Source organism: Sphaeramia orbicularis, chromosome 21 (assembly GCF_902148855.1).
Source record: "Sphaeramia orbicularis chromosome 21, fSphaOr1.1, whole genome shotgun sequence".
NCBI lineage: Eukaryota > Metazoa > Chordata > Actinopteri > Kurtiformes > Apogonidae > Sphaeramia > Sphaeramia orbicularis.
In genome coordinates this window covers 26,555,035-26,580,534 of record NC_043977.1, presented here as the reverse complement: position 1 = coordinate 26,580,534, position 25,500 = coordinate 26,555,035, and the positions used below count along the sequence as shown (strand labels likewise).

The following is a 25,500-nucleotide window of genomic DNA, read 5'->3' as shown; positions in this document are numbered from 1 at the left end:
AAGGAGTCTTCTTTTTATGATTAACTATCAAAAACATAAACAGTGACCAAAAGCATCTATGTAAACATTTAATAACTTTTGAATCATTAATCCTTTCAGTACATTTTAGTAATTGAAGTAAAATTAAGTCTCAGCTTTTTATCATCACATATGACCTATTTGGACATTAAGAGGCTCTGTAATTAACATGGAAACACTGTCAAATTCTGCAACATTGATTCATTAATAAAACCTATGCAGTTTGACAAATGACCATGGTTGTAAATGCTACACTTTGTTACACTCACTTAATGACATATTTTACTGAAACGGTCACTTTTTCTTCCATTTTCTCTGATCTGGTATAATAACCCTAGTCTTTTCTCTGACCTTTTATGAAAACCTAAGTAATTTAAGTATATGAAAATACCAGCCTTTCACTGAAAAAACAGGATAAAATAATAAATGGTGATAAATCACAAAAAAAACCCCACAAAAATATGCCTTTTTAAAGGGTTTAAGACATGTTTCACAAAACAAAACTTGGATTTATAAATATAATTTGTTAAATTGCCCAGCCCTAGATAATACTAATCCGTGATAATTAGCAGGTTGCCTCTTTTTGAGAGTAAGTTCTCAACGTGTCATCAAACTCCAGACTTTAAAGTGTCCTTTTAGACCTCCGCATCACTCTTCTCAGTATTAATTCCCTGCACATCCATAAACAGTCTTTTCAGGCCTTCTGATAATCAGTGACACCACACAACTTAATAACTCAGTAACAAAAATGACCAGGCATTAAACTGACAAAACATGTGATTGGTTTATTAAGTAGAAACTGATGATCACCTTTCTCAAACAGAGTTCAGTGTAGCTGACTAGCTGTTTGGTCTACTACCTAGCAAACAAATAACTAACCGACTGACTGACTAATGAAGCAACAGACGTCCTGATAGTCTTTCATTTCATTATCACACCTTTCACTGATGTTGCTGACTTGTTGACATTAAGGCTGAGTTCAGATTACATTGGTTTTGGGCTGATTTATACCCAAGCAACAGTCCAAAGAAGAAATCTGAACACTCAAACTGTTGTCAGTTCAGATGAGTCACGTACAGTACAGTTTACATATTCTCTAAGAGCTCTACAGAGGGAAAGACAAACAATGGGATAACTGGTGCATAGCTCCCTATTCTGTGATAATTGTAGTGTGATGAAATTTGATTTCACAACTGCTGAGGATGTAAAACACCTGCGATCTGAGAAAATCTTTGTTGATTCTCAAGATGACAATTAACGGCAAGTGTTTGTTTGAGAAATGTGCATCTGGGAGACACAAACCAATCAACCATGAAGCTCTAAATTTGAAGAAATATGAGGTTAAATGATCCAAACAGGCCTTCAGTGGAACTAGCTGTATGTTAGTTTCAGATCAACACTGACATAGGAGTACACATCCATGTCCAATCAAACTCATTCTCCTTTTACACTTCTTATAAACTTAAAATAATTATAATAATAATATCTTTCCAGTATTAAATAATCTTATATAAAAACACACAAAAAAGTTTGAAAGAAATGGCAATGCTCCTTCTAAGTGTCCCACTCCCCCCCTCCGTTACATTTTTTATATACATCTTCTCACTTCTGCGTCGCTTACTCCTTCCGTTATTCCTTCCCTTCATCAGTAATGCTACTTCCATTGCCACGGCTCCATGCAGTACCAGATATTTTGCAGCAAAATGTCTCTGTTGCCATTGTCGTTCAAGTCTTGTTTTTATATTTTCCAATGCAAAGCTGCACAGACATTGTGAAAAAGCTTGATAAATGACTTTTCTGGCTTGCTTGTATACATATATATACACATATATAGTTTTACTCATGTCATTGGGTTAAACATGTATTGGTAATATTAATAATGAGGATCACGGGAACAATTATAATCTGAGCTTAAGCGTAGGAAACAGGGCTTGCTACTTGATCAGAATCCGAGGGTGGATGATGTAGGATGAGAGGAGACCAACACGTCAAGACAGACACTGATTATTTTTTCTTTGCAGGAAATCAGTCACTTCAGTTTTTTATGCTCCACTCTCTGTCCTTTCTCCCTACCACTCACTGGTCAGTTTGGTGCTTTGGTCCCGTTTAGGAGGAGCGGGAGGTGGACCTCTCCGTAGCGTTGCATAGCCTGAGATGTTGGCATGTTTTGTGGAGTGAGAGTGTGTATGGTGGCGAGACAAAGTGTGGGAGTGCCCTCGGACACCCTGCTGCTGCTGCTGCAGGAGCTCGGGAGGCGGAGGTGGGAGAAGTGCCATGTCGTCCATGGTGGCCATGGGCTCCATCTTGGAGGAGGTGATTAGATGAGAAGAAGTGAGTGAGCCGTGGCGAGACACTGACTTCCTCTTAAGGGTGCGGTTCAGGTCTTCCAGGAAGTGAGGCTTAAATGCCAGGGTGCCTGGCCCTGCTGATTTTGGGGAGGTTGGGGGTACAGGAGAGGAGGAAGAGGAGTAGGAAGACAAGGAAGGAGGTGGGGTCTGAGACAGAGGAGGTGGTGATAGGGGCATTGAAGGTGTGTTGTCATACTGGGGTGTATTGCTGGTCCGCCGGTTCAGCGTTGGAGGAGGGGCTACCCCCTTTTTCAGTGAGCCTTGTTTCCATGACGACATAGAGGAGGTTGCTGATGGTTGCGGAGGCTGCATTTGGGGCTGGGGGTTCACAACAGCAACCTTTGGAGGGTGATGAAACTCTGATGGGTGGGGAGGTGGAGGAAAAAGCTCAGAGTCACTTGGGGGAGGTGGGAAGTAGTCAGGTGATGAATCGATGTGAGGAGGCTGAGATGGGGGAGGTGGAGGAGGTGGGGACGGGAACTCATTGGAATGATGGTGTTGGCTTGATTGTAGCCCCTGGAGCACCAATGGGAGGTTGGCCAAGTTTAGCTTGCCTGGCTTGGGGAGCGCCGCCGGGGCAGAGGATTCTTTAGAAGGAGACCCGGTCGCAGATGAGGAGCTGGATGAGGTACCAGTTTGAGGAGCTTGGCCAAATTTATTTACAAGGCTCTCCACCTTCTTGGGCCTCTCATCTTGAGCCTCCCCTGAGCCGGACCGGATTGAGGAGGCTCTTTGTGGGGTTGGTGGAGGACCCCGCTTAGTGGATCCTGTGGAGGTGGTGGAAGGCGACTTCTTTATGGGGGAGCCTGTCTTGGAAGAAGATGAAGAGGAGGGAGGAGGAGGGAAATCTCCTACAGAGTTGTCAGGTGGAGGTGGGGGGAACTCTGGAGACTGGGGAGCCATAACACCACCTGGCTGCCACTTTGGTTTGGCCTTGACTGCTGGAGGAGATTGAGGAGCATTGAACTTTGCTCCTTCTGTAGAATTGGAGGCAGGCAGAGAGGAAGGTGCGGAGTTTCCTGGGAACTGATTCACAATCTGTTTCACCAATGAGGAGGTAGCTGCTGCTATCGAGATGGAAGAGGAGGAGGCTGAGGGAGAAAGAGCAGAGAGGTTTTTGGAGGAGATGCTGTGTTGCTTCGGCAGAGTGGGAGGTGGCTGGTTTGGGGAGTGTCCTGTTGAGAAGCTTTGCTGCTTTTTTACTGGCCCATGGGCACTGGAGGGCTGTGTGGGGGAAACAGGAGAGAGGGCAAGTGGCAGGGAAGAAGGACCTGAGGGTTTAGGGGCCGTTTGAGGGGGAAAACCACCAGTAAATGTCTTAGGAGGTGCAGGAGGTGGAGCATTGGGGGATAGAGGCTGTAAAACGTGTAGGGTTGTAGGAGGTGAAAGTTCAGGCGGCGGTGGTGGTGGAGAATTATCCTCAGACACAGATGGGGTGAAGTCGTACACCATGTTGGGAAACTTCTGTGCCAGGAACTGCTGGAGGCCAGCGTTGGAGAGTTGAGGGCAAGAATTGGGAATGGGCTCCGGTGGAGGAGGAGGAGGCAAACCATTGGCCTCTAGGCTTTCCGGTGGTGGAGGTGGGAGGTACGACGGGTCTTGCGCCGCCTCCTCCATAGGGGGTGGAGGTGGGAGAGAAGAGGGACTGGAGGGCCCATACTTTAGCGCAGCCATAGCTGAGCCAGGAGTTGGCAGTGAGAGTGGAGGAGGAGGTGGTGGGGATGGTGGGAGTGGAGGAGAGGTGCTGTATGCAGCTGGGAGAGTATTGTAGTTGGATTTCGGTTGACTGGCTGCAGCAGCTGGGGCTACTCCTGCCTGCTGTGTCCTGGACTGGCTCTGGTTCTGGAGGCGAGCCAGCGTGCTGTATTTGACATACGAGGAGGAGGAGGTAGCTGTTGGCTGATGGGCCACACTCACAACAGGGGGTGGAGGCGGAGGTGGAGGAGGCGAGGGCGGTGATGGGGAAGAATCGTCAGATGGGACGAGGCCATCGGTGTAACTGGACCGGGAAGGAGGAGTCTGGGGCTGTGAGAGAGGGAGGGTTTGGGAGGACAGGGATGGTATCTGGAGAGGGATAGGCCTACTGATAGGGTCGATCCTCATCATCTGGAGAGAGAAGAACCAAAAGATAGAAAATTAACAAACAATCAAACAATACAACACGTGTTACTAAAATTTGTATCATTCAAGGCAAGATGCAGGGAATCAAACTGGAAACCAGTGCAGTCAGAAAACAGCTACTTAGTTTAGGTTTTAGGAAGTGGCTTGAGTGAAATACTTCTCCAGAGTCAGTGCCTTATGTAGACAGTGATTAGCACATTCAATGTTTGAAGCAGCAGACAGGATTACCAGCCCTGGAGTAACTGAAAACAGTAATTTTACCTTTCAGAACAGAGGAGTGCCTGGTCTACTACTTTTATTTTTTTCATTAAAGGAGTGGGGTCTCTTTGAAGAGCAATACTACATCAGTTCTCCACCACAAAGGGCTATCTTTGATATGGAGTACACTTAAACTGACTGATTTCTTAAAGTTGTTTTTTTTATGCAGTTACCCTTTCCTTCAGTGGTACATTCCATAGCCTCCAAACTGGTACTCCTGTCTGGTTCTACAAAATATGACTATCAACCACTTCAGGTAATTCACTGTCAGTGGATAAGTACCTCATGCAACACCACTTTAAACACGCTCCAATAAGGCCAGACTTTCTTTCCCCCACTGTCCTCAGTCTGCCATCTCTCAATAAACCTCTAGAGTGCTTTCAGTTTTTATTCCACAGCTGTGACTCTCCCTCAACAGCAGCTGTGAGTGAAGCAGTAACTCCGTTTATGCAAGGTCAGTCCACTTCTCAGTTCAACCTCGGACTAATTTGACCCAATTCTGAATCTTAAACTTCTTAATACCCTTAATCAAAACATGCAACACCAAATCCCAATGTGGTCTTAGTCATTTAACGTGGTCTAAAAACTTCAACATTACATCAATATTGTGTGGAAAATAATCCTGTTTGTTAGTCTGGTTTTCAAATAGTCACCAATGTATTGAACCCATTGTAAGAAAAATACTTTAAAATGTTGGTTAGGACAGTCCATCACACCATGAGGTTAGACGAATTCAACAGTTCAGTTGCAGCCATTTAAAATCAAGGGTTGATAAATTACACAAGATGAAGATTCTGTCTAATGTTATGTTCAACATCAGTAGTAATAAAAGTCTGCAGTACCAACACCACTATTTAGAAGATTAATATTTACCATTGATTTACACCGTAACATAGGCATAGGTCAAAACTAGGGGAAAAAAAATGTCCATGATTGTTGTGAAATGGCCATTCACTATCTCTAAGCCTATGTTTTTCAACCTTGGGGTCAGGACCCCACATGGGGTCACCTGGAATTCAAATGGAGTTGACTGAAATTTCAAGTAATTGATAAAAATAAAAATAGAAACTTACTAATAAAAAATAAATGGTGAGTTGAGAGAGACAATCCCAATACGTTAGACATGACAAACTGAAGCTGAAACTGAAGCACTGTGGTACTGTTTATCTTTCAAATGTTCATTGTGGTCGGTTTCAGATGCTGCAGCTCTTTCATAATTCATAGTTTGAGTTCTTGTTTGTTCAGTATTAATTGTCAGCCTTGTAAATCCAAGCTGGACTGACTGTACATATCCTGACCAAGGAAAATAAAATTCTCACTTTGTGCAGTAATCTACACCTGGCTTTTCTGCCTCCGTCCATAATAATATACATCATATAGCCTAAATGTCATCTAAAATTAACCTTTATTTGCAGCATAGTATAGCAAACTATTACATGATCAAAAACAAATTAGTTTTGGAAAAAAAAAAAGTCTCCGTTTTGAATGTCTGAGGTTGCCAGAAATTTGTGATGTTAAAATGGGGTCATGAGCCAAAAAAGGTTGGGAACCACTGCTCTAAGCTAATTGACCAACCAATCCTCTGAGGAACTGTATATCTTAGACCAGATAATAAAACAGAAAAGGAAAAAAAAAAAGCTAATACGATCAGCACTATAATGACATGGATATATAATTCTGCACATAGACTACAATTTTTCATTACAGAAGAGGAGAAAGCCCATTTATCTATTGTTGCTTCTACTTTGAAATAATGAGTTAAATATTTATATCATATTAAGGCTTATTCTTGCTTGATAATGGGTTTATTTATTTTTATTTATCTCATGATACCTTGAAATGACTAATAACCACCTCTGGATACTTGTCAGCATTCAGGGATGTTATGTGAGTGTGCAGAGATAGCATCGTGACAACAGTAGCTAGTGATTCTAGCTGAAAGAGTGCATGTAATTTTACACAATATACCCATTACTGACCACTGCATCAGATTACTTCAACCAAAAGATAACAGAGATAACAGATCAGTTTTCTTGTGATAAACTGCCCACTTTATGACTGCTGCTACCGCTGCTGTTGGTTTTAGGCCCTTATTTTACTTATTTAGTTAGACTACTTATTTACATTTAGAACTGTTTGCTTAGTTTTTTAGATTTGCTTATATATATTTATTTAGACTCCATTTTTAGATTTTTTTTAGACTTGTTACAGTTGGTTAAATATGCTTAGTTATATTTATATAGGCTCCTTATTTAAAGTTAGATTGTTACAGTTCTTTTGCTTAGATTGTATATGCTCGGTGAAGGAGTACCTGCAAAGTAAGACTTTGATTGTACGATATAACTGTTGTTTCTCTGTGCATATGACAAATACATTATTCTACTGTAGTTGTTTGACGTAACAAGTGAATCTATTATCACAAGAGAATAAGTTTTGCTATTGAGAAACTGAAATTATTCTCTAAAATAAGTGAATTAAATAGGCTAACATGGCATAATTGACTCGCAATTTTTTTGTAAGAGTGTCCAACAAATGGAATAAAAAAAAGAAAAAAGAGCAAAGAAAAGAAGTCTCAACATACCATTTAGTAAACTAGAAGGACCAAAATGTGTAACTTGGCACCTTTAAACGCATCTAAAGGGCATGTTTAAAACGTCTTTGAGTACCTAGAAAAGCGCTATATAAAACCGACTCATTATTATTAAACTGTCATGAATATTGATGCATTTGTCAGTGACTTATGCTGGTCTCACACAATGTCAAAGTCACAAAATGTGAAAATGACAATAATAGGAGTATGAATGTGACCAGTTCATAGTATCAAAGTCCTGTTTCATAGTTGAACTACACACACATCACCTGTTCCTCCCAGGTGAATTGCAATAGACTGTTTTACATACTAAAAAAACCCCCAACCGTTAGTGTTTTTAAAGGCTGCACCTGAACTGTTAACATGCCTGTTACACCACTTCCTGTCTAACCTCCACTCCCTCCTCCTCCTGCACATAGAGGCACTGCAATACGCCCCTTCACTTTTGACCCCTGGCAGGAAAGCAGAAGTGAAACATGGGAAATGTAGTCTGGCAGAACACAGCATGGTGAAAGAGTAGGGCAGTTTGCTCGTATGGGTTCACACCTCTCCTTGTGTTCCTCTCCTCCAGGCGTCAGAGAAGATGGAGCTGACGACACTCTGAGAGCGGGTGTGGCCTGATGATGTCATCTCGGACACGCCGCTGTCTGATTGACTGGAGTGGTTGGACTGGGATTCTAAAGAGTGGACACAAGCAAAATTTTGTTATTTAGTGGAACTTTATGGATGATTATGAGGCTTATATAAATCTTTTAATGTAAATAAGTCATTTAATTTAGTAATTGTCTTGAAACTTTCCAGAAAACTAAAACTATAATAAAGAGCAAAGTAGATCAGTGTGTATAAGGAAGGCAGGAACATATTCACACAAATTTCATTAACCATGATGTTTTAAAGGGACAGATAAGCCTTTATAACCTTTAATATCTATTAGGTGTTGAATCCTGATCCTGTTCAGTAAACATCTAAAATTGCATTGTGTAATAAAGTCTGATGGTCTTCATCAATGCGGCATTTTATTTCACACATGAAATTGATGACTAATAAACATACATTAAATAGGCTGAGAAAGTTACAGCTGCATCAGGGCTTCATATGACCTCTTAAAATTATAGTCTTTAAACTTTTGCAAAAATGAATTATCTGTAAATTACCAATTTACATGTAATATCATAGTATTTTAGCTATTTTATGATAAGATAGTCCTTTATTAGTCCCACAAGGGGAAATTCCAGATTTACAGCGGCAATAGTGGAGTACAAACAAAGCACGCAAGAGCAAAATCAAGAATAAAAACTGTGCACATGCTGCTCATGCCACAGGTTGGATAGGGGAGATACTCATACATACACCTATACACATATCTACACACATAATTGTATATATAGGCATGCATACAGGTTATACATATGAGCACTGTTTATTGCACAGAATTATTTGGAGCAGTTTCTGTTGTGGAGCCTAACAGCTGCAGGAAGGAAAGACCTGCGACACCTCTCCTTCACATGCTTCACATGTAACATCCTGTCACTATTTTGGTGCTAGCTTAGTTTTCAGTTATTATACTAACATGGTAGGGCTGTTCTGTTCCAATGCTGAGATCAGACTTTCTTCCTTGGTAAATGGACTTACCTGGAAGGCTTGAAGAGCTGGATCCTGACTTAATCGAAGAAGAAGAGAGGGAAGACCAATCATATGCAGCCTCCGTTCTCCTCATTGCCTCCTGGAAGTTGATATACAACTGCTTCCCGTACTAAGAAAATGAAAAGTGTGTGGATTTAACATTCTTGATAAAAAGGAGCATGGAGAGGATTCATGCTGCGACAGAAAACTGGAAGCACATAAAATCATTTTTAAAAATACGACAAGCGTTTACCTTGGCGATGCGAATACTGTTAATCCATTGTTGAAGAGTTCTGACGTCATCACAGCAAAGGTACTTGATGTATTGAGACTTCTTCTGAATCTGAGGGTGCTAAAAATAAACAGTACGAATTATTTAGTATTAGTACAGTGAAGAATACTCCGTCCACACATCTGCCTCTACAAATGGTTTCTAAGTGAGCTAACTCTTGTCTACAATCTGTGAATCTTCTCACACCACATTATGCAACTGATATTTGTTTTTTTTTTATGATTCTGGTTAAAAATATCAATCTTGTCTTTTTGAGGACATACAAAGGATTTGTTTTTTTCCACTGTGGGTTTCAGTAATGCTATGTACCAATGGTATTATTGAGGCGACCGCCTCTTGCACTTTAGTCAATCTAAATTAAATCCTGGTTCAAGAAGACAACATAATATAACTCCACTTCTGGTCCCGCTGCATTAGAAACCTTTCATTTTTGGATCGATTTTTAGTTTGACTTGTTTTTACTATTATGTTTTATCTTTTTGGTTAAAGCTGCAGTACTTGCATTTTTAGCTTCACTGGGCAAAAATGCAATAACTACTGTTTACTATAATGTTATTTAAGTGGTTTAATAGACTTCTGCATCTACTCCTGGCTTGCCTTTTAAGGCTACAGAAAATCTACCCTGTGAATAGAGGTTTTGGAAAATCACAGGCAGGTAGGAGGGTTAAATGTGTGACTGACAGCTGGAAATACCAATCAGTGATCAGATTCTAGTTTATTTTATTCTATTCTGTTCTATTCTATCGTGCCAATAATTAATGAGTATCTCAAAACACTTCACAAATCCAATCCAGGTGATTTTTCTGCTCTTTTCTATTAATCTTTGTAATTGGAGTGGACTATTAATGGAAACTCCTCCAGCTTTAAAGTATCTCAGTTTCTTTGAAGTAACTGTATCATCCCCCTCTCACCACTAGATGGTGGTGCTTTGCCACAAATCAGACGATTTAACTCTATCCCAGTCATCGCCTCTATCTCTGTATGAATAGTACCTTTAGCACCATGCAGTAATCTGTCGGGGCCTTGTACTTGCTCTTGTAGTCCTGACCATGGTACACGTTAACATGGTCCAACTGAAGAAAACACACCAGGTCTCTGGACGCCTACACAACCACAAACACACAAAATGAGGGTCAAATATTTCCTTCTGTTCAACCCTAAAATATAAAAAGAGCTACTTGAGTTTGCTTTCATTTATACAGGGTGTCCCATAAGTCTCCATACATAGGAAAAATAAACGTTTCTTGACATAAACCATTTTTATTTATATAATAAGCTCTATATGACTGCCATTTTGTCGGGAACACATTTCAATGCGTGTCCTCCACTGCTGAAGAACTATAAAGAAGAAATATAAAGAAATACATGTTAGAACCATACGTATTATGTCTCCTGTGTATGGAGACTTATGGGACACCCTGTAGATTATCTTTTATGACGTGATATTTTCAATTGGTAATTCAATACTTAAACTCCTATCCACATTAAAAACAGTAGTAACATAAAAACAAGTGTCAGAAGGTGGATGCATTTGTGAGTGGAAACTGACAAAAAGTGTCTGAAGTGGATCAGTCACCTTTAACCAGATGCTTCATAAAGTCACTGGCATCAGTTCTATGGATCAAACCTGGAAATCCCCACTTTTGGACACACTCACCTTGGCCTTTCCCTTAGGGACGTAGTAGATGCCAGAAGCCCTCAGCAGAAAGTAGCGTTTTTTCCATGACTTCTTCCCATCCTCTTTTAGCCACAACACTCCTTCCATCTCAGGGACGGACACAGAGCTGCCACCGAAGCACTCCTGGTATCGACAGAGAAAGAACACACGCTGGATGATACAAGATCAATTCCATTTCACGTATACCAACACTGGATGTCATTTGCAAATGATTTTGTGGTGAAGATGCAGTTGAGGAAGAGAAGCAAATAAATCACCTCTAACAGAGCCTCTTTGTTCCTCTCTGCCATCTCACATGTCTCCTTCCGCCCCAACAAATAGTTCTGCGGGAGAGAAAGCAATACCATCGATAAGTCATTTCATCTACCTGCGTCGCTGTTGTTGGTGTGTTTATACAGTGTGTTTTATGTCTTACCTGAGGGTTTTTGAACAGAGCGTACTTCTCGATGCGTTCAGTGAACATCAGGCGGTTCTGGCTGTCTCTGGTCCAGTTTAGAAGGTTCTCCACCAGATTCTCATGATCCTCGAAGATCCGCTCTGCACAGTATCGAAAAACATGTTGAATTAGCGGCAGCACAAAAAATTATGTGCATATTCACAGTGCAAAATGCATATTTGCTTATGTTTTTTTTTTTTTTTTTTTTTTACAATGACCTTGTATTAGGCATAATTTCTGTTACAATAATAACTTCTAAAGCATTTTTTTTAAACTTCACTACAACCAATTTTATGATTTTTTTCTGGTATGAAATGCAAGTTTCAATCCAAATGACCTTTTTGACCCATCTAATCTACTTCTCGTTTATATAAGGCGATGTGTAGCTTTTTTTTATGCTCAAACGTATTATTTTTTTTAAAATGACGACTCATGTTAATCTTGTGTATAATTTAATATTTAGATATGTCAATATTATGTTTAAGAAAATATTTACACAACTGAGAATGAAAAGTTGTATTTTTAGCTTACTAGGCTGATGTTTGAATTATTTCCTCTGAAGTTGCAGTATTGTTGCTGCAAGAGTTGATGCAGATGAATTAATTTAACTCTTACTGAATGGTTTAAAGTTGGTTCCCTCTCTCCTAATAGAAGTTTCAGCTAAGTCAAAGCTTTCCGCTGCTTCTAAATTACCCCACTATGATATAACCTCCTGAGACCCAGCAATGCATTTTTGTCCTCTGTAATGAACAAGAGTTTCACACCTTTACTTAAAAAAACAAACAAAAAAAAATCGGTCCACTGCAAAGGACATTTCCTAAAAATAAATAAATAAATAAATAAATAAATAAAATAAAAAAGTATCTGAAAAAGTGTTGCATCATATGGTTTCCAATCAAGGCAGTTATTTAACCCTTTCATGCATGAATTATGAGAACCTAAATTAAAAAAATTTTCCTGAGTGTTTTTATTAGTCTTTAGGCATGAAAAAAACAATGTGATTGAAAATGTCCACTCAGCTGGACACCATGTGTTAAATTTTTGAAGCAAACAAACATGTATTTACTGATGTACTGTGTGAAAACTATGAAATAACTTTTTTAGTGCCACTAATCTGATGTTTTGTCACATTTTAACATACTCTAATACTAATTATTACTCACTTTATGAAAAAAACCGTTTTGTTTAAAAAAGAAAAAATGCTAATTACAGTGTAATAATAATAACAAGCAATTGATTTACACTCAAACAAGTTACTGCAGATCAAGTTTATCAATAACAGCAAAGTTGCAGAAATGGTATGAATGTCATGTATGGGATGATCCACTGTGTTGGCTGATATGGAACTAGAACAATAAAATCCATAAATATACAAGAAAACAGCTGTTCACTGTAGTGACCACTATGCATGAAAGGGTTAATGTGAAAACCCAAAACTTTTACTTACTGGGTCTCAGGAGGATATATAAATATATTTTGTTTTGTTTTACATAACTTCTTATTTGTTTGTGAGTGGAACATTTTCTAAAATGAAGAGCCCTATTACTGCAGAAACCTTCACTGCTCAATAATAACATAATAACCCCACTCTCTTCCACTATTCTGTGAAGGAAATATGGCTTATGGCGAAATGCTGACCTCATTCCCCCTTTGTCTCTCTTCTGACTCTATGTCTCACACCCGAGCTCGCTTTTAGTGGCTTTTAGAGTTGTTTAACCAATAAAATACTGAAAACTATGTCAGCTGTGACCTAGATTGAAATTTGGCCTGACCTGTTTTGGCTCTCATATATAACGTGCCCTTTTACTCACGTGCAAACCTCACCTTTATTTATTCAACTCATTTGCAAGAGAGGCCCGAGTACAACACTTCTATTTACATACACACATTTGTTGGACAGGATAACAATCAAATGCACACACAGGATTTACATTACTAGTTAAAACAGGTGCAAGTACTACTATACACTGCAAAAATCTAAATCTTACCAAGTGTATTTTTCTCATTTCTAGTCAAAAGATCTCATCACACTTAAAATAAGACATAATCACCTAAAGAGTAACTTTTCAGTGAGCTATAAGAACTTATTCTGAGACAACAGATCTTGAAAATCTTATTTCAAGAAATCTTACCAAGATAATTGTCACTTGTTCCATTGGCAGATTTTTTTGTTTAAGTCAAGATTTTTTTTGCTAAATTCAAACAAATAATTCAAGATTTCAAGAATTCAAGATTTTTTCGCTTAATTCAAACAAAAAAATCTACCAATGGAACAAGTGAAAATTATCTTCGTAAGAGTTCTTGAAATAAAATTTTCAAGATCTATTGTCTCAGAATAAGTTCTAATATCTCACTGAAAAGTTACTCTTAAGGTGATTATGTCTTATTTTAAGTGTGATGAGATATTTTGACTAGAAATGAGAAAAATACACTTGATAAGATTTTGATTTTTTCCATTGTACTCATACTATTGCCATCTATCACTATGTTCACACATGTAGAGACACAAATTTTGAGGCCAAACCCCAGGAACTGCATGGGTGATATGTGCTCCAATGATTAAATTCACAGTAGGCGACTTGTGATGCCTGAGGTTTCTTAAATAAAACGATTTTAAAACGTGTAGTGTGGATGCATCAGAGAAGTTCTATTCACCAACGTTGCAAAGGGAAATTGATATGACATGAGGCAGAAATCATGTTTGCAGAGGAGGAAGTGTTTGAAGTTTTCATTTGGATGTTTCTTTCTAATGAACAACCCGATGAAACTGGCTGTTACACTGAATAAAAGTATATGAATTTGTTAATTTGTGCATGGTTGGAAACATTTCATAGAATACATTCATTTATATACAGGGTGGGGAAGCAAAATTTACAATGAACATTTAGTTGTTTTTTCTCAGCAGGCACTACGTCAATTGTTTTGAAACCAAACATATATTGATGTCATAATCATACCTAACACTATTATCCATACCTTTTCAGAAACTTTTGCCCATATGAGTAATCAGGAAAGCAAACGTCAAAGAGTGTGTGATTTGCTGAATGCACTTGTCACACCAAAGGAGATTTCAAAAATAGTTGGAGTGTCCATAAAGACTGTTTATAATGGAAAGAAGAGAATGACTATGAGCAAAACTATTACAAGAAAGTCTGGAAGATACTATTAAAGAAGAATGGGAGAAGTTGTCACCCGAATATTTGAGGAACACTTGTGCAAGTTTCAGGAAGCGTGTGAAGGCAGTTATTGAGAAAGAAGGAGGACACATAGAATAAAAATATTTTCTATTATGTCAATTTTCTTGTGGCAAATAAATTCTCATGACTTTCAATAAACTAATTGGTCATACACTGTCTTTCAATCCCTGCCTCAAAGTATTGGAAATTTTGCTTCCCCACCCTGTACATGTTTACTAATTCATAACATACTAACTGTAGTGCTGTAGCATTGTAAAGCAGTCAGAGGTTACATTGTGACACAATCTGACAATCTGTTTAGCCAAAGGGCACTCAGTGGGATGCTGGTGGTGCTGGTGTGTTGTATGGATGAGTATGAAGGGGTGCTGTCAAAGGTTTTGTCCCCTCAAGGCAACAGATACCAGCAATTTCCTTTAATCATCACCAGAGTCGATATAAATCTTCCTAAAGCCGAGTGCTGACCTCGAGCTTGGGTTTTAGAAATGCACGTGGAGTAAATTTGGGCAGATGAAGAAGGATTTAGATTTGGCTGAACGTGGCAGCTCAAGCCTCACTTGATATTCTCTCCTTTCTCGTTCTCGGTCTTTCATAGCGATGTCGACTGGCTGTTCAGCAGGAGCCCTGAAGATGTAGGTTAGATCACACGCATCATTGCACCGGACCTACATAAAGACTGTGTGTCCGTGTGTGTGTTTGTCAAAGAGCGTTAAACGGAGCTGAAGCCTGTAGTACAGTGTGCGCTGGCGAATGCATCTCACTCCTCAGGGCAGAGTTTGGTGTGTGCGTTTTGTGTCTTTGCACATATTTGTACCTGAATTTGTAAAACTCCCTCGACACAAACACACCTGCAAATACGAAGTTTGTAACCAGTTCCCTAAATCTCTCAACATGCTTTAGCCTCTTAATTTTACACATAAAGCCTTAACAAATTAATTAGTCTTACATTTATTCAGTATTCATGCGCTGGCTAATCCAATTACACCTCCTCACAGATATTTAGCAATTCAATCGCTGCCGTCTGTTTATTTATTAATTTACCCTTACACACTGTAGGCATGCAGTATCGGCTCTATATGAGCTAGTCTGTGTGATTTAACCCATTTATATCAATAATGTATTGACTTAAACTAGTTTGAGCTGGTTGGTTACTATAATCTGCAGATGTGAGTTCATCCATCTATGAGGTGACTCATGCAGAAATCATGTTTACAGATGAGGCAATAAATTAAATATTTAGTCACATAACATTTACCGACATATTTTCACGTCAATTCATAGTCAGGGTTTCTGCAGGTATCAGCAAATGTAATTTAATGCTTTTTAATGCCACTTTAAACAAATTTAATGCCCATGTCCAACTGCAGATACAGTTTTTTTTTTTTATAGTTTTATGACAGTTTACCATCGACAGGCTTTAACCAGGTTCTGAACAGCTCTTCCAATCACTTCTGCTGAAACTTGTATTTTCCCATTTTTCTGATATTTACCTCCACCAAGGATGTTATGTTTTCATCGGGGTTTGTTTGTCTGTTTGTTTGTCTGTTAGCATGATAACTCCAAAAGTTATGGACCGATTTTCATGAAATTTTCAGGAAATGTTGATTTCCTGATCTGCGTTGGCAGAGGTCTGCACGGTCTGAGTGCTTTCCTAGTTGCCAATATTCCCTCCTCTCTCTGGCCACAGTATGAGCACACTCACAGCACGTTGCATTCCAAGCATCCAGTTTTATGACTTTATGTATCGGCCATAAACAATAGACAATTAAAGGGTTCCGCCTGTCAATCATCATACTATACTTCCAATCAAAATGATTAAATGTTTAAAAAATCAAAAATCATGAATAACAATGCTTTTTTTTCCATCACGTGTATTTAACTTTTTAATGCCTCTGGACATTGAATTTAATGCTTTTTAATGCCATTTAAGGTCTTAATTTTCACAAAATCTATTTAATGACTTTTAATGTTTTTTAATGACCCACAGAAACCCTGATTTTATTCTGATGAAATACCTGGAAGTAATCTTAACGATAATAAAGGGGATATGCTGTTGATGACATGCAAACACAAAACTATGAACGAAATGTACCATGAATAGTTGGAAATATTTGATATATGTACAAAATATGTAGCATACTACATATTGGTAATTCATTAAATCAAATGACACCACTCAAAAGGCTTTTACATCTTTAGCTCTGCAAGTAAAGCATTAGGAAATTAATTAATGTTGCATTTATTCAGTATTCAATCACTAGCTAATCCAGTTACACCCCCGCACAGATATTATTCAGCCTTTCAATCACTGCTGCCTGTTCATTTATTAATTAATCTCTTCTCATTGTGGGCATGCGAGCTCGTTTGTAGAATTTAACCTGTTTTATATCAATAATGGATTGAACCTTTGATTGAAACTCATGTGAGCTGGTTGATTACTGAGATCTGCTGCCCAGTGGTGTCTGTGTATTAATACTGGAGTATTTGGAAGGAAAAACAGGATGAGTGTATGCGTACTCACCCATCTGTAACTCATTGATGGTCTCCACCAGTGACCAGTCTGGACTATATCCACAGTGAGACTTCTCCAGCAGACTGTCCAGAACCTGAGGAGCAGAACATACTGTCAGAGGAGTTGGCTAATAATAATAAGAGCAACCTTTTTCATCTCTGTCCCATTAAAAGGATTTTTAGTGGAGTTTCTGAACAAGTCAAAACAAAAGGTCATACAGTATATTCTACAGATATATGATTGGAGTATTGAGCTAAAATAAATTTGTCCTGATGCAACACTACATGAAAAGTACTATACTACCATCAGTAACAGATATCTGTAACCCTGGTACTTCATACACTTCAATAGGATTTTCCTTAGAGTGTTTTGGGGGCTTAAATGTCTCTCGGGTTCCAGCACTTTTGTTGTTTGTTGACTCAATTGAGACAATTTTACATTTTTCAGTTAAAAATCTATATTTCCACATAATTTTGGACCATTATTATCACCTAATATCTTTATAAAACTTAAGAAAAGCTATAGCAGAAGAAAAAAAAAGATCCATACATCTTAAAGAAATAGCAAAGTAAGTCTAATGGATCTAAGAAAAGTTATTTAGTTCATTTTGATGTTCACTTCAGTTGTTTAATATTAATTTGTCATAAGTCATTCCCAAAATGAAACCTTATGATGGTAAGGAAAACCCTGGAGAACTACTTTTATTATTATTATTATTATTATTATTATTATATTGACAGTAAAAAAATATGAATTAAAAAAATATATTGCCGGTAGTCCATCTACAATAACATACATTCATTTCTACAATTTTTGAATATAATAGACTAATATTAAGAATGTCATAGTGCCTCCTTAACAGCTTCTTTTCTGCATCTTGATGCTGTTTCACATATATAATTAAGTAATATTTGTGTAATCTGAGTCATACCTGTCTGACCGTCTGTCTCTCATCCACCATCATGGTTTTGGAGCTCTCATCTGACAAATGAACACGAATCACCAGCTATTAAAGTGAGAGAGAGAAAACAAGAAGAAAATGTACATTATTACAAACAATTCTTTAAAAAAATCTACACAAACACATTTATATCCATAACATTGTTGTGTTTTCATGAAGCAGGCCAGTTCTGTAGCTAATAAGACAAATACACACAAAGGATCCAACACTCAGCTTATGGAGGTTTCACTGAAATACTGAAAACAGTATTACACAGAGAAAAAGACTGTTTATATCCATGGATGATAATGTGATGAACTTGAAGCAATAAGAAAGCAAAATGGCTAGATATGACATCATGTAAAGCAAAGAAAACGAAGGCCATCACAATTTTTAACTTACTGACACACATGTCAATCCATATTTTACAAGTTTCAGTAATTATTTGATTTAATGCATGGATTGTTTTCTTTAATGTAAGTGACAAAATAACCAATATTAGCATTTACAAGAGGGCATAAACAGTCAATAAAGGGTTATTACATAGATTATAATGCAGCTGTAATATAGGAATATCTTAAATATTTATGTGTAGAGAACCCATTAATTTTTAACATTACTATATTTTTATTCATTATTCATACACTACTGGAGGAGTTCTATTTATACAGTGCATATATAGCCACACATTCATTATAGTGTTTTTCAGTGTTTGTGTGTGGGTTATCAATACTGGACTGAATCTGCAGCCACATTTGCATGCATATATTATTTAAGCATTTTTATCTATTTTCATGTACTGCAATATAATAAGGTTTAAATAGCTGCTGCAAATATTTAATGTGGGGGTGGGGGGGGTTTAAGGAGACTATCACATAACAACTATGAAGCTTCCTTCTATCCTTATATGTCCTTCACACGATGAAACCTTTGCTGTAACATGCATATCTAGACCTAATGAGCCAACGGTGACTAAAAGCACCTACGGGTATAAAATGTTTAAAACTTTTGAACCATAAATCTGATCAATACATTGAAATAATTCAGGTAAAATGCAGTTTCTCTGCATTTCACTGGCATCAGATATGACACATTTGGATGCTCAGGGGCTCCATATTAAACACAGATACACGATTATGTTCTGCAACACTCATTCACCATTAAAATTAATGAATTTTGACAAATGACAGTGATTTTAGACGCTTGTGAAAAGGTCACTTTGCTTCAGTTTTCTCCGCTTTGACACAATAACCTTTGAATTTACTGTGAGCAATTATGTGCATCTTCATGATCAGTAAATTAAACATGGGAAAATACCAGATTTTCACTTTAAAAAAATAAAAATAATAAATAGTGATAAATCAATCAGTAGTGAAGAATTCATTTGCAAGTGATCAGAAAAATAGTTCTAGGTCTTGCAGAGTTAATGGGCGAGGTTAAGGGCGTCACAGATGGACAGACCACTACTTTTTCATTCATAACTTTTGAACCAGGCAGGTTTAAGACAAATATTACACACAATTGGAAAGGTCTAAATGCCATCTTAAAACATACTCAAAGGGCAAAATTTTGTTTCAAACATTTTTAAACGAAAAATATCAAAAACTACTTTGTCACGGATGGACAAAAAATTTCCGTCTATTTTTTGCAAGAATTACAAAGTTCCTATGACATTTTCATCCTAAAATGTATTCAGTATATACCTTAAACCCTCTATTTTACAACCTAATACTGGTAAGTGGTTAGAGGAAAAAATATTTTATCATACCTAAATAGCAAGTGTTTTGACAAATGGCAGCGTCACAGTTGGACAACAAAAGTAAATATCAAATTAAACATTTTTTAATTTCAATTATCAATACCATATACATTTTTTTATACATGTATACGTTTTAATATTTACAACATAAAAATACTATTAACATTATCAGTGTGCATATCAATGTATTTGGAATAAATGTAGTTTATTTATGAGAATTTATAAAATGAACCCAGAATGACGGCAGAAAACTTTGTCACTTTCCAAACATTCACACTCATAAAACTCAAGTTTTTATTTACATTTTTTTTCTTATTTCAAAATATATGTTCCTGAAAATATAAGTAATTACTGACCCAAAAATATAAGTGTGGTGTAGATTATTGTATTTTTTTTTTTTTTTTTTTACACCAGATGTTAACCTTCCCTTGACTTTGCCCTAATGTTAACATGACTGGTATAAGCATTAAAAACAATCACAAATCTAAAGGACAGTATTTGTCATTTCTATTCTGAATGAGTGGATATGTCTTTTTGGGATTCAATTTAGCTCCAAGGGAATTAAATTTTATTTCTCCGGGTGTATTTAACTATTAAAATGCCTTTTTTCTGTCATTGTAGGACCTTTTCATTCCGTATTTACGTGAAACTGCTGTACGTCTGGTGAAATCTGAGGAATCCAGGGTCACTTTCCCCAGGCTCTGTGCAGATCAGCCTTCAGATGATAAGACTTTATCACACACACAGGTAGCTGTAGGTCTGTGTGTGTGCAGTAGGTTGGTAATCCAACCTCTCCCTGTGTCTCTGTGGGATTGCGACTTAACTTGCGATGGTCATTATGTTGAGTGCTGCTGTGTGTGTGTGTGTGTGTGTGTGTGGGTCTGTGAGTATGTATGTGTGTTGACCCCAGCTGTTATTGACCAGAGCTTTGAATGGCGAGTAACACTGACCTGACCCAGAAAACAGAGTCCGCTGGACACGTGCCAGACTCGCACACGCCTACATGCACACGCAGATACAAATACACAAATCTCTGTCTCGTGTGCGTATGTGTGTGTGATCCAGACTCACCTTCTTCACCTGGGCCTCCTTGATTTTCTCCAGGGCAACTCGGATATTTTCTGCCTTCAGCTTGGCAGCCTGCTCCTCCTGCACATACACGGGGATGGCAACAGAAATTGTACACAGCAATCCAAAACAGTAACACTCAGTCATTCTCAATATGCTTTAACGTCACACACACTTTTGCTCTTACCTGATTCCTCCAGCAGGAATTCATTTTTATTTTTTTTTTCAGCTGATTACTCTGTTTAAGCCAATGTTTCTGTGTCTGCTTAGCACCTACAAAACTATAAAATCTAGCTACAAAAATAGAGCATCCAAGTGTTAACCTGCAGATTTTAGACAAAGTATCAGTGTGTTCCTAGTCCTGTCTGCTAACTGTGCACTGTTTGTCTTAGCATGTTACTCTGCTCCACAGTAAAGCCAGCGCATAGGGAATAACTGCAGTCATTCCCCAAAAAAACAACTCCTGGTTTAGTTCCAGTAATATAGAGAAGTGCTGCAAGATGATCTCAATCTGCAGGGAAAAACTGGAAGTGTCTGCCTGGCAGCACAAAACCTGTTTCTCCTTCGCCTCCTCTTCATAATCATCATCATCTCAGTATTATTGCAACGCCACAGGGAAATGAGATTGGATTAATGCTTGAACGCTACACGTTGGCAGATAGTTATTGTCTCCCTGAAGGAGGATTATCCAAAATTCCCAAACACATAGACTAAAGCCAGTGTTTCTACGCCAGTGCAGCCGACGAACCAGAGGTATGGACGGAAACGCAAAACAACAAAGAAGTCCAACGTGTTCCTGTCACAGCAACAACTCAAGAGGTGAGATGTTCTAATAATCTGCGATCGTCTGCTTTCACTTTAGTCCTGCACATGCAACACGCGCTGAGTTTGACGACCTTCAACAAGAATGATCCAGAACAAGATAATCAGCTGTGAGGAAACAAGGCAGTGGAGCAGCAGCCTCGATTCCAGCTGAGCAGAAAACAGGATGCAGGCACAAAAACACAAGACCTGGAAACAAAAATAAGAGTCGACATGGAAAAACAACAGAAACAGAGCAGGAAAGATGGATGAAAATGCAGAAATTGTAACCGAATGACTATCTGACAGGCTGTTTAGAGTCTCACTTAATGAGCTGCATTTGCATAATCATTAATTGACTAAATTATAGGCAGTCTGACAGCAGAATCCTGACTGGTTAGTGAAGCAAAAGACCCTTTAACTACCTCAGTAACTCACTGCATGACTGATACATCAGCACACTGACTCATTCCCTGACTAACCAGAAAATGTAAGTGAAAGAGGCTACCTTGTCCTGTCACATCCTCCCTGGTTGAGATAGACGGAGGGAATGAGAGGAAGTGAGGGAAGAGGAGATGCGAGAGTGGATTGGGGGAGGGGCGTTGATACTCTGCCAACTTACATGCAGAGGCACTGATCTCTTTATCTCAAGCGCTCATGCCTCCTCTTAACAGCCTCTTTACTCCTCCCGCTCCATCCAACACACTCCGCTGGTTTTCCGACATCTTTTGACTGATTTGCGTTAGATTTTAAGGTCATTCTTCTGTCCTCATCTCACTCTCAGTAACTTGCTTTTGCTGTCTTTGTCTCTCCATCTCTATTAATCTGCAGTCAGTCAGTTCAGAGGACCTTCCCAGTCACTTCACATCATGTATCTGAATGTCTATATATGCCCTAACAGAGGTGCTCCACTTTAGCTTGTCAGTGAACACACAAACACAACAGAGACTCCATATTGTGAACAAGCGAAAGGGCAGAAAGAGATTAGCAGCCGATCTCCTTATCCGCACCCCCTCCCCAAAACACACACACACACACACACACTACAGACATTAGATTTTCAAGCAGCTGCAGGACATTAAGTCTACAGCTCATGAACACGTCCCTAATGACATGCATATGTTTTGTCAGACCTGAATTAGCAGATGTCAGCATGAAAGCCCAGTCTCCAAGAAGTATACAGGTACAACAGAAAAAAAACATGATGTTGTGGGTATGGTATAATATAGGAGGACTTGCACATACAGGACAAAAAAACAAAAAACAAAATAAGAGTTGATATTAAGAGGTCAAGCGATAGTGGATTTGTACAGGCTCATATAATGACAATAGTTTGTAAGAGGAAAAAAAAACAAACAATAGTCAACACTGCAAAAATCTTAATCTTACCAAGTGTATTTTTCCTCATTTTTAGTCAAAATATCTCATCACACTTAAAACCCTTGAAAATCTTATTTCAAGAAATCATACCAAGATAATTTTCATTTGTTCCATTGGCAGATTTTTTTTTTGCTTAATTCAAGATTTTTTTTTTTTTGCTTAATTCAAGCAAAAAAATCTGCCAATGGAACAAGTGAAAATGATCTTGGTATGATTTCTTGAAATAAGATTTTCAAGATCTGTTGTCTAAAAATAAGTTCTTATATCTCACTGAAAAAGTCTTTAGGTGATTATGTCTAATTTTAAGTGTGATGAGATATTTTGACTAGAAATGAGAAAAATATGCTTGGTAAGATTTAGATTTTTGCAACGAATAAACTATTCGATATCAGCGCCTAAAATAAACTCACACAGTAAATGAACTAGCTTTGACTTTATTAGAAACTGGATAAAGGAACCGAACATGAAAGTCAAAATAGTAAATAAATGAACAACTCTGGATTACAGAATATTGTATAGGATGAACTTATTTTTTTGAGATATTATTATTGGAAGCCTAACATTAGCTATCACTGACTACTGGAGCAAAGTTCTGTTGATAATGTAAAAGCCAGTCCTGATTAATTGGCAAAATTAATCTACATTTATCAAATATTTCTTGTCTTCATAACAACAGGATTTAAAACGAGTGAAAATGTGAAAAACTGACTAGAGAGCAAAAGTTTCAGTCCGTATTGGGGTTCCCTCAATGATGGAAGGAAGCATAGTTTCTGACATAAAAAAAATCAATCCCAACGATACAAATATTCACTATTGTGAGATTAAAAATAACTGTTTATTTATGATTATACATGCAACTTGATGCTAATTGTAAAAGCAAAATAGAAATAATGATAAACTGTTAGTTATGATGTAAAATCATCATCAGAGTATCTCTAGAACTGATGAAGCAGTAAAAATAACTGAGTGGGTTATTATGTAAGATGATATTCAAAACATCATCACAAAGTTGAAAAAGTCTTGACACTACTTTTAGCATTAGCAGTTAAGCACCTTTAATGGACAGATTTTAAACTTACGCAAGTCTTACGTGGGCTAACAAAGCTAAAAAAAATGGGTAGATGTGAATATGGCAAAAGCAGACAGGATTAAAATAAATATATTATATAAGAATTCATCTGCTGGTGCTTTTTAACTATGAGTTACAGGAATAACTGGGGATTAAGAGACTAGTGAGTTTATGTGTTCGACTGCTACACTACGAATCAAGGTAGGAATCAAGGTACTAGTTTAGTTTAATTTATTTTTGCACAGATAAAAGAAAAAAGAAACATAAGAAAGATAAAAGAAAACCAATACAGTGCAGGAAGAGGCAAAAAGCCCAACAGGCTAATCTGAAGTCTCCACCTCAAGAAAAGAAAAAGAAAAGCATTCATAAAATAGAAATAACCTATAAACACATGAGCTTAATGAAAGAATAATATGCATGGTTTTACCAATACTACTGTTATCTATTATGTATCTTGTTAGTTTTTCTTATTCTATCTCCTGTTTATTTAATTTGCTTATTTTTCCTTATGCTACACATGACACAAGCTGTATTTCTTGCCTCCTACCACTGCCATATCCAGCTTGCAGCATAAACATTTTCTCTCGGCCTCATAGATATTCAGTTGACCTACATTATGGAAGCACTAAAATTAGCGTTTGCCCAGGAAAGATCCTGCTGCTTTGAAGTAGGAAGGATCATGTCCCTCCTGAGCTGCCATAGACTCGAAACAGCAGTGGAATGATGCGACTTATATAGAGGCAGCAGAAGTGGGCCAGCAGTGCATATGTGTGAAAGAGATAGTGTGTGGGTGGATGGCAGTAACTGCTGAGGCAGTGTAACACTGACACAGAAAGACAATCCTATAGGCACTCTACGCACTCCACGCAAAAATCCTCGTACAGTACATACATTCACAAACACACACATTCTCCCACACACAGCTGTGCCGTGGAATGAGAGCAGATAATTACACCCTCAGCCTAATCACCGCTGCAGGAATTAGACTGGCCCCTTAGCTCGTAATCTGCCTGGAATCTTCGGGCCCATCGTAGTCCTGCCTGCTCTAATCTGAGCCCACAAATTAAAACAAAATCACGTTTTTCAGAAAGACAGCTCAAAGCACAAACTACATGCTGCGGATCGGTCGAGTCAGGCAGAAGACAGTAAGAGTATCAGATTATAGGATGGTTATGTTGGCTTGATGCACAGCAGTAAAAGCAGGATTTTATGCGAGTGGCAGCTGCTTTGAGATAAATGGTTCTTTAAAGTACAACATTAATCTGACTACACTCACTTAGTTTAGATTCACTGGGGTCAGACTGATGTCTGGAGCCAGTATTGTGGTGTTACTAAAAATCCAATACTCCACAGTGTATATTCGGGTTTCAGCAATTCAACTTAATACTTTAAAAGACCTTTCTTTGAACCTCA

General features: G+C 38.0%; 1 protein-coding gene across 2 annotated transcripts in view; it reads right to left on the bottom strand.

The window, feature by feature from the left end:
* Window positions 1–781: 781 nt before the first annotated feature.
* The window catches only part of raph1a (Ras association (RalGDS/AF-6) and pleckstrin homology domains 1a), an 88,882-nt gene continuing 64,163 nt past the window's right edge, over window positions 782–25,500 (bottom strand). The window contains exons 8-18 of one of the 2 annotated variants that reach the window (XM_030124816.1): window positions 20,841–20,918; window positions 18,002–18,076; window positions 17,080–17,164; window positions 11,344–11,465; window positions 11,186–11,251; window positions 10,908–11,051; window positions 10,243–10,353; window positions 9,212–9,310; window positions 8,968–9,088; window positions 7,882–8,012; window positions 782–4,472 (exon numbers count right to left, since the gene is read on the bottom strand). In XM_030124816.1, the coding sequence (XP_029980676.1) occupies window positions 2,088–4,472; window positions 7,882–8,012; window positions 8,968–9,088; window positions 9,212–9,310; window positions 10,243–10,353; window positions 10,908–11,051; window positions 11,186–11,251; window positions 11,344–11,465; window positions 17,080–17,164; window positions 18,002–18,076; window positions 20,841–20,918 (3,417 nt within the window). In that variant the 3' untranslated portion in view covers window positions 782–2,087. The remainder of the gene's footprint in view (window positions 4,473–7,881; window positions 8,013–8,967; window positions 9,089–9,211; window positions 9,311–10,242; window positions 10,354–10,907; window positions 11,052–11,185; window positions 11,252–11,343; window positions 11,466–17,079; window positions 17,165–18,001; window positions 18,077–20,840; window positions 20,919–25,500) is intronic. The other variant, XM_030124815.1, reaches the window with a different exon arrangement.